Below are 10,002 nucleotides of genomic sequence, written 5' to 3' on the forward strand. Positions count from 1 at the left end.
AAGAAAGGAGTTGTCGCCAACATGTTTCTCCAGTTCTTCCCTGTTTATGAAGCACTTTTGAGTCCATTAACTCGTGGGATGCTTGCGGGAAGCCTGAGAGGGGTATAGGAGTGGACTGTTCTCCCACTTAGCAGATTAACAAACAGAGGGTAGATCGGGGTGCCCAGACCCCAGTGCCTTCCGGGGCACAGCAAGTCACACACAGGACTGAAATGGGAGTTGGGTGGCAACTGACTCAAACAGGAGAACACATACACTGCAAAGGCTGAAAAGTTCTGAACTTTTTAAACCTTAGGCCAGCAAATAAAATAAAATAAAATAAAATAAAATAAAATAAAATAAAATAAAATAAAATAAAATAAAACAAAACAAAACAAAACAAGATAAGGGGCCAATTCACCTTGCAGGCACCCATCTGTGACTATGGGTTTATTCAATTTACCAACAAGGCACTAATTATTAGTGATTAGCACTAGTTATAAAAATTAACACATATAAAATAGAATCAAAACAAAATAATCCATATATAGGGCTTCAGAGTTTAAAAATCATTTTTAAATAGGCTATCTCATTTCATTCCCGTGAAGGATTATGTACATCTCAGATCCCAGATGTAGAAATTAAGATTCCCAGGGACTGAGGAACTCTACGATGGTCCTTGAGTGTGTAAACAGTAAACCCGTCATAAAGCCAGGTGGTCATCCAGGAACCCCAGGGCCTGCCCTGCCCCTCGGCCACGTCATCTACACCACAGGAGTGAGCGAGCAGGCAGCACTGCCCAACCCAGTGGCTCAGCCACCACATCTCCCCTTTGAAACCTGATCCTCAGGGATCAGAGAGAGAAGCAGGTCATCCAGGCCTGCTTTGATGACAACCCCAAGGGTATCTAATTATAACAGGGAAGGGAGGAGTCAAGATCCTCTCATAATTTCTCAAGACCAAATTAACTCTAATTCCTTTTGACACAGTGTACATGCAAATAGCAGGAAAAGCACTGGCCGAGGAGTTAAATCTGAGGCTTGAAGTGGCTCCGCCTATTTACTGAGGTTCTGGGCAAGTAACTCCACCTCTCTTTCCTGGCATGTGTGTTTGTATGTGGACGTGTGTATGACTAGGTCAGAAATGACAAGCTGCCTTCATGTGGTAGCATGATAGTAAGAAGGGCTCTGAGGCCACTGGCCAGTCTCAATGGAAAAGACTGCCATGATCGATTAGCGATGTCTGCCACAGGCTTAAATATGGGGAGTGAAGGCATGTACGTTACTTATATACCATCCCTGGATTAGATGTACAAATAATACTCTGCAAGTGAAAAGCACTTTGCCCTTTACAAAGCTTTTTTTCCTCCCATCTCTTGCAACTTTTCACAAGGACCCTGTGCCACACATCATCTTCATCAACATCCCCATCTTATAGATACGGGAAACAAAGTGCAATACTTTGACAAAGATCACAATATGATTAAGTAGCAGAGCAGAGAGGGGAGTGGAGCCTTGTCCCTCCAACTTCAACCTGTTTGTTCTACCCTCGGAAATGCCCAGCTGGTAGGACAGCAATCCATGTAATCATAGAGAAGGGACCACCTGTTCACAAGGCTTCACCTCTCTCCCAATGGCTACTTCCGCCTTTTAGAGAAGGGGCCACAGCAAGACACAGAAGGAAAAGGGTGCTAATTCAGAGTTCCACATGCTTCTTCCCAAGGCAAAGTTCTAGCCTCATTGTACAGATGGAGAAGCCAAACCTAGAGATAAGTGAGGTTAAAAAAAGGCAGAATTGGAAGTCCCCAATGTCACAGTCCACCCCACCACAAGCAGGGCACTCTATATCCTCAATTCCAAGGTGCCTTCAACTGTTAGATACACCATCAGTTTTATAATAGCTTTCTGAGACCAAAAAAAAAAAAAAAAGAGGGAGAAATAGTGCCCTAACAGAACACATCTACTGTAAAACACATTCCAATTTCAGAAATATGAAAATGTGGGGACTTGACCATTGAGGAAATATGGGGTCCTGTAATAGCACTTTCGAAAACTTACAGAAAAAAAATTAAGCAAAGAAACAGAATAGTCTCAGTTTTCTCCCATAAATTTTACCTGAATCTTTGGCATGTGCAAATGGGAACCCGACCCAAGGTGGGGTCTGATTGAACATCAAACCACACATTTAGCTACTTCACATCTGAGGGGCCCACGTGCCCAGCTGTTCTGGGCAAACAGCCCCCTGATGTCCAATTCCAGGGCCTATGGCCAAGACCAGCTCCTAGAGCAGGGACAGGGTATCGTTAAGTCCCTTCCACCTCAAGGCACCCCCCTTCCTACCCCTTTAGACATTCATCACACCTGCAAATCTGGATGATAACCCTGGATGCCTCCCATCTATTTTAAGGAAACGGTTTATACAACAGGAGTGAAGGGGGATGGGGAACTTTGAAAAAAATTCTCCACAACATGCAAAGCCAAAGGAGCATTCTCCCCATCCAAGAAGCCCTCTCTGATTTATTATTCCAAGGAAGCCATGGGCTTCACAGCCGGCTCTAAGAAAATCTATTTACGGCTCCCTAACAAAACACTGCTGTTGACCAGATGGCCAAACCCAAACTGGTCACCTACTCTCCACTAGACTCAAATCCAGATGATCTGAGCTTTTTCCAAAAAATCAAATTAAGTCATCAAACATTTACTGAGCTGCTGCTCTGTGCCAGACCCTAAAATGAATAACCCATGATCTCTGCCCTCAAGGAACTCACAAGCTGGCTGGCAACACAGAAATGTGAAAAACCAACTCTCATCTGTGGGCCCAGAGTATCTGGAAAGTGTACTGCAGACTGGAGAGGTTCAGGAAGGCCCCAGAGAAGAGGACATGCAGGTAGGTCTCAAGGGGGAGGAGGGGTGGTCTGGTTTCTCAGGGAGCAGAGACGGAAGGCCCAGTGTGAGCAGAAGCTCAAAGGTAGACAGTTCACCACGAATTAAGATTTATCCCTTTAAATACTGTGCCACAGGCTTTGAAACAAATCCAGAAATATCTGGAGGAGCCAGAACATCCCTGAAATGAAAGCATTGAGACCACTTTTGACAAGACAGATGTGTAAGGTCCAAGGGATGTCTCATCCTAGTCTGTTCTAAAATAAAGCAACAATCAAAGAAGTGTACATTTTCTGTTGTTACCTAACGCTGCCTATTAAAAATAAGTCATTGAGTTTCCAGAACTACCAAAATTGTTGTCACTGGGACTCAATCTCCCCAAATGGAGACCACTGGGTCAGGGGATTACTAATGTGTATTGACTACCTTCTAAGGACAACCTCCTGAGGTCTGGCTGGATGTAACACATGAATTGCATCACTTAATCAGACCAACCTTTCAAGGTCAAGATTATTATCCCCCTTTTTCCAGATGCAGAAGCTGTGGTTCCAAAACCAGAGGTGACTTTCCTAAAGTAACACAACGCTAACCATGTAATGAGGCTGGATTTCAAACTCTGGTATGGCCGACCTCAAATCCACCTTTCCATTTCACTAATTGGGCGGGTGTCGGATATTTTCTATGCTTCTGACTTAAGGCCTATCCTGGGGGGATTTCCTGGTGGTCCCATGTTCAGTTCAGAAACAGATTTCACTGACAGACCATCTTTGCACCTGGATCTCCTCCCATCCCTCAGACCCCAACCCTGGTCCTACCCACCTGCTGTCTTCTTCCATCTTCATCCTTCTTTCAGACAATCCTTTATTAAAACTCACCTCCTATGACAACCTCCTGCACTTCTTACCTTCAATGGCACACATGCTGAGACACAACATCCTGGAGTTTCTAGCCATCGTTTGTCACTTTTAACTAAAGCGTTCTGGCCTAACCTCGGCAGAAGACTGCTTTGGGATAAATAATAGGGAGGCGCGGACCATGTTAGCCAGAAGAGGCTAAATGGATGGAACGCATCACCACTACAGGCTGAAATGCCTCAGAGCAGAGAGGGTTCAGGAAGGAAGTCCCACCAACAAAACCAAGAGCTTTCAAAGATGTGTCATAACCTTCTGAGGCCACCCAGTAACAATAACAAGATGCAACACTGGTCTGGCCCTACCTGATACAGAAGCCATTAGCCACATGTGGCTACTGAGTGCATGAAATGTGGCTAGTCAGAAAAGACTTAATACCTGCCCCCAAAGAAAGAATGGAAAATAGCACCCTAATACTTTTTATGATAATGAATACTGAAATGATAGCATTGTGGATATACTAGGTTAAATAAATTATATTATTAAAGTTAATTTCACCCACTTCTTTTTGGTTTTTTTAAGTGTTACCAGAAAAATTTATTTATTTTTTGGTTGTCGTTTTGTGGTGTTTTTTGCTTTCTGGGTTTTTATGTTTGTTTGTTTGTTTTTTGGCCATGCTGCACGGCATGCAGGATCTTAGCTCCCTGACCAGGGACTGAACCCGTGCCCCTAGCAGTGGAAGCACACTGTACCGCCAGGGAATTTCCCCCCAAATTTTAAATGACATATGTGGTTCACATTTGTGGCTCGAATTATATTTTGATTGGACAGCGCCGGCCTGACACATTTAAAAGATGAGGAGCCCAAGACAGCAATTCTGGAGCTTGTAGGAAGTGCATACACATAAAAATATAGACATTTGCTCGGAGTCTGATTGGACTTTAAATATAGCACAAACACGAACTCTCTAACTCCACAAAAATTCCTCTGGCAATGTGAAGTAAAAGTAAGGAATAAAAGTAACTGGGGCTGCTCTCCCTCCCACCAAGACAGGGATCCCACACTGCTTAAAGAATCTTTTCCTGCCAGAGAAACATAGCACCTGTCCTTCCCAGCTCTTCCAAGGCCAACAAGCTGAGGTGCGTGCCCGGCTGCCACGCAGCTGAGACCTCGTCACAGCTGACCCTTAAGGCAGGCTCAACCAGGGGACAAAACATGTGGCCCAGGACACCTACCCCATAGGGTTCATGTGAAAAGTCAACTGGGATAAAAAAAATAAGAAAATAAAGTATAAGCAGCAACGTGCGGTGTTCTTGGAGCACTTCACCGTCAATCATCTAGACCCGTACCTGTCAGATTTTTGTAATGGTGACTTACGGTAGGACTTACATTTATCATGCACATACATAACTAAAGTTTCATGAGACAGCACTTACCTTCAATACATAGCTATGCCTCTGCTAGTTTGTGTTCCCCTGTATTCTATTCTATTCTTTTTTTTTTCCTCATGATGATTGTGACCCACTAAATTGATTTTACAACCCACTTATGGGTCGTGATTGACAGCCTAGCCCGGGTATGGTGAATAAGAGGTATACTCCCCACTCTGTGATGGACACCGCTATTTGACCACTGTACCCCACTCTCCAGAATATAGGAGTCCAGATGTGACCTCAGAATCCTTCTCAACACAGTGATTCAGGGAGCTATTGTCTACCACTTGGGGTCAGAATCAGAGAGGAAAACTATTTATTAATATCTCAGTTTTGATCCAAAGCTCTCATATGACAAATGCAAAAACTGAGGCTCACAAGAAAATAGTGGTTTGTCCAAGGTCATACAGCAAGACCTTGGGAGAGCTAGGGCTCCTACATACCCACAAAGCCACTTCACCTTCCATCATCAGAGAGGAGACACAACTGACACTAAACATTACAAGAACATGAAAAAATTTCCAAATTTCACCATGACCATGACAAGTCAGCTTATACATCCAGTGAAGCATGCAAGGAAAGTCTTATCACCCCACCAAGGAGAAGACATGAGGATTCTGAGGTCAGAGAAAGCAGCATGCCAAGAGCTGAGTCAAAGGTAGAAGAAAAAATTGTATCTGACAATGGAGGAGTTTTTAAACTCTGTTTCTCAAACGAAACAAACCATTGGCTATTTATTTTCTAGGACCAGGGAGAGGTCACACTTACAGTGACCAGCCATCTTTGTTGCTTTCCTTCTGCAAAAGCAAGAGCCCTTGTTCAAGTTCACCCCTGTGCAGGGCCGAAAGTATAAGCAAACCCTTTTTCTTAGCTTGGTCCAAAGTCAAGCTATAAAGCAAGCCCTTGAAATTTCAAACCTTACTAGAAAAAAAAAAAAACTCAGGCGGAAAAGCAAAACATTAATAAGAGTCTCCACTGTGAAACTGAGCATAAATGATCTTTCACCAAAATAACTCAGCCCATCATCAAATTACCACCCCTCAAGTCCAATTTGCCAGATTTTTTGCCCAATATTACAAGGGAGTTTGGTGAACAGACATGGCTTAATAAAAATCAGCTGACAGATCCATTTCTGGTCCTATCCATGATAGGAGGTGAGAGAGGAAGCCCCAGGTCAGGTCGCAATCCTGAGAGACGCCAATAGAAACAAAAGAAAACTGACCCCGCCTCCAACAGTACCATCATGCACCTCTATTTCCTTTACAACAAACATGATCAGAATAACCAATTAAAAAAAAAAAGAAAGAAAGAAAACACAGGACTACAAAACAGAGATGATTTTCAATTTCTAGCCAGGAGTTCCCTTTAAACTGTAGACAACACAACAAAATCTTGACAGAATGGAATGAAGGAATCTGAGTTGTGTGTCAGGAGATCTAGGACACACAAAGGGACGTGCTGCAATATTTTTATTCCTTGCACCAGAAATAACCTGTTATCTACAACCCTGACTTTTTCTCATGCGCCCGGTAGGGGTGCCCACCTACCCCTCCCCAGTTCAGGGCACAGCTCTCCTCCATCACTTGCTAAACTGGCCCTACGGTCTCATGAGGCCTCCAGAGCCCTTGGAAATTATAAATTCTTTGACTGTCCTAGGCATCGGCCTAAATAATTCAACAGAAAAAAAATTTTTAATTATGCTACTTAAAAAAAAAAAAAGGCTCATTCCAAATATGTCAGAATGTGGCCAGTCAGCCCTTAAGGATTTTGTTACTAAAAAAGTAAAAATCTCCCAAATGCAATGGTGCTGATGGGAAACGTTGAACCTCTGCCACTGACAAATATATTTCACGGAATTTGTAACCCCTTAGAAATCTGAATTTCCACAAAATGGGGTTGGGAATCCATGGACTGGTGCCATCACTTCTTCCAAGATCAGCTAGTGGCTGGCAAAAGGGATATGGGGTTTCCTGTCCTAGCCCTGTGTGACCCCCCCATCAAGTCCCATCAAGATCCCACTCCACAAATGCTAACAATATGTCCCCCTCCTTTGGGACAGAAAAATTGGAACTTTTTTTTTTTTTGGTGCAAAATCCCCAGAAAGTTCAGATACTAATTTACCACAAATAACCCTTCAACTTTGGGTAGGTACCTTATTCTCCTCTCTTAAATTTCAATTCGGCCAACATTTGTCTTCCCAAAGGAAAAAAAAAAAAATTTTTTTTTTTTTTTTTTTTGGTTTCACCTTACTTGATTCTTTGGAAGGCTAACAACTACATCAGATACTATTTGCACAGATGCTTTCATGTTCCAAAGACAAGTACCTCTGGGTTTGGCTTTTGTTTATATTTTGATTTATTTTCCTTAAAAAAAAAAAATTAAATTTTGCTGCTAGAATCAGCTGAATTGGTGTTTTACCCCATTTTTTCAGCAAAGTAAGTATTTCACTAGACAAGATGGATAAAAATCAGAATTTTCACCTCCTCTCTGTTCTTCACTCTTTTATCTTTTCCTTCTTAGGTCAGTAAAATTTGCGCTTTAAAAAAACAAAATCACAGACCCCCCCTCCCCCCATGATCAAGATTAATGGATTTTTCCCCCTTTGAAGGTAATCAAATTTGTGAAGAATACCAAATGTTAATAAACTACCAACCCCACATCACAATCGAAGAGGCCTAAAACCAATCTGGATGTATATTTTTTTTAATAATAAAATTTTCAAATTGTAAGATTGAGCAAGCACACAGAAAGGAAAATTTTCTTCCTACCAAGGATTCCTCAACCCTTGTCTTTATCAACTGATTCAGTTGCATGTCATAAAAAATGAGCTTCTGTGAATCCACTGTTAGTTTTTTCATAATAATGTTAATTATGCATATCTTATTTTAATGGCGGTCTCTCCTACAAATCTGTGGGCTACTCAATTTATATAATGTAATGAATTTACATTTTTTTCCCAATGAATATTGGTCAGAAAAGGTTTCTGACATTTTCTGGATAAAACAACAACAAAAAAAGAAATGCCTAGACCTTTCAGGAAACAAAATCAGAAAACAGTCTTAATTATTCCATCAAAACAAAAAAAAAATAACAAAACCCAACAAATGCAGGGGAAAAAAGGCAGGATTTCACTCTAACTTTTCCAGTTTCTGTTTTTCTTTAGAACCTTGAGATTTAAATGCAGTAAAATGTAAATGAAAAATTAAAAAAAAAAAACCTACAATTTTTGGGTGTGTCCAAAGCCAACATTTTAGGGTCTATTTTCTCTTTTAAATCCTTCCTTCTTGAACGCAGAAAAACTTTAAATACTGCCAAATGGCGAAATTAGTCTTTTTTGCCTGCTGAGCTAAACAAGTTCCAAATTACAATGAAGTACAATTTCTAATTGCTTCAATAAAGCCAATTCTCCCAGTTTCCCCTAAACTCCACAATTTCCCTCCTTTCCTCATCTCAAATAGTTTTTTTCTCAAACTAAAATGAGTTGGGCAGCCAAATTGACTCTGGTTTTAGAAGGCTTTTTGCTTTCTCCCCTTCAAAAACTGAATTCATTCAAATTCCAGCTTAATTTTCATTTACATATTATCTGGATTTGGCTTCAGAAATAAAAACTGTCTCTATGCTCCTGGAAAGATCAAAGTGAAAATTGTCACCCGCAAAAAGAATAAAAAAGAATCTCTTTCCCCTCCACTGGCTTACAGAGCAAACTTTTGAAAAAATAAGAAATAAAAAATATTTCTTTTCAATTTTAATTTCTTTTTTTTATTTACAAAATAGTATCCTCTAGGTGGCGTCGTTTTAATGGGAAAAAACTACCGTTTGAAGAAAAATTAGAAAAAAAAATTGAGAAAGGGAAATATGGCCTAAAAAAAAAAAGATTGTTGCAAAGATAGGGGGCTAGGGGGGAAAGACCTCCCGGGGGATCATCAGGGACCCCGAGCGCACAGAAGGTCAGGGGGAAATTGCAAATTTAGGGGGGAGGGGGGAGAGCTGGAAGGGGTTGCATTTTTGCAAAATGTGAATTGTCCAAACTGAAATGGCTGCTCTGTTCTCTCGCCGCTTTGTTTTCTGGGCTCCGGTCCGAGCCCGGGGCTGGAGGGGGTGCCGGGGGGGGGGCCCCGAAAAAAACCCCGCGTCACCCCCACCCTCCTCACACCCCGCGGCGCCCGGGGGGGGGCTCTCCAGACCCCGACCCTCCCGTTTGCGCCCACAAAAAAGCCCGCAAACGTGCCCAGGCACTTTGCATTCTGCAAATCTTGCAATGAAGTGGCGCAGCGCCCCGGGCCCCGGCCCCCCGGGGTCCCCCGCGCGGTGCATGCCCCCGGCCCCCCGTCGTACCTGCGGAGCCGCCGCGCCGCCCGGCTGGTTCATGGGTCCGCGCGGGAGGAGGCGGCCCCGGCGCGTCCTGCTCCTCCCGGGCCGGGCTGCTGGTGCGCGCACAATGCCAATGCCGCCGCCGCCGCCGCCGCCGCCGCTCCCTCCTCCGCCCGCCCCGCTCAGGCAGGGGGGGCGGGGGCGCTGGGGGCGCGCGGGGGCGGGGGGGGCGCCCGGCCCTCGCCCCCACCCCCGGCCCGCGCCGGCCACCGCCGCCGCCGCCGCCGAGCCGCCCCTCGCGGGGCCGCGGCCGCCCCCCGCCGCCCTGCCCGCCCCCGGGCCGGCCTCGCCGCGCGGCCCGCGAGCTCCCGGCCTCGGCCTCGGCCTCCGCGCCGCCGGCCTCCGCGCCGCACACAAAGCCGGCCGGCCCCCGGGCGCGCCGCTCCCGCCCGCCCGGCTGCCCCCGGGCCGCGGCGCACCCGCCCCCCAAACTTTCCCGCGCCGCGCCCGGCTCTCCCCGCGCCCCCCTCCTGCCCTGCCCCCGCT

The 10,002-nt window shown here is 44.7% G+C and overlaps 1 protein-coding gene across 12 annotated transcripts in view; it reads right to left on the reverse strand.

The window, feature by feature from the left end:
- The window catches only part of ZNF618 (zinc finger protein 618), a 174,720-nt gene extending 165,035 nt beyond the window's left edge, over positions 1 to 9,685 (reverse strand). For 11 of the 12 annotated variants that reach the window (XM_057721702.1, XM_057721700.1, XM_057721698.1 and 8 more), the window contains exon 1: positions 9,481 to 9,593. In XM_057721702.1, coding sequence (XP_057577685.1) covers positions 9,481 to 9,513 — 33 coding nt within the window. In that variant the 5' untranslated portion in view covers positions 9,514 to 9,593. Of the gene's footprint in view, positions 1 to 9,480 lie in introns of all 12 variants that reach the window. The other variant, XM_057721701.1, reaches the window with a different exon arrangement.
- Positions 9,686 to 10,002: the final 317 nt, after the last annotated feature.

The sequence above is a fragment of the Hippopotamus amphibius genome, chromosome 2, assembly GCF_030028045.1.
Source record: "Hippopotamus amphibius kiboko isolate mHipAmp2 chromosome 2, mHipAmp2.hap2, whole genome shotgun sequence".
Classification (NCBI taxonomy): domain Eukaryota; kingdom Metazoa; phylum Chordata; class Mammalia; order Artiodactyla; family Hippopotamidae; genus Hippopotamus; species Hippopotamus amphibius.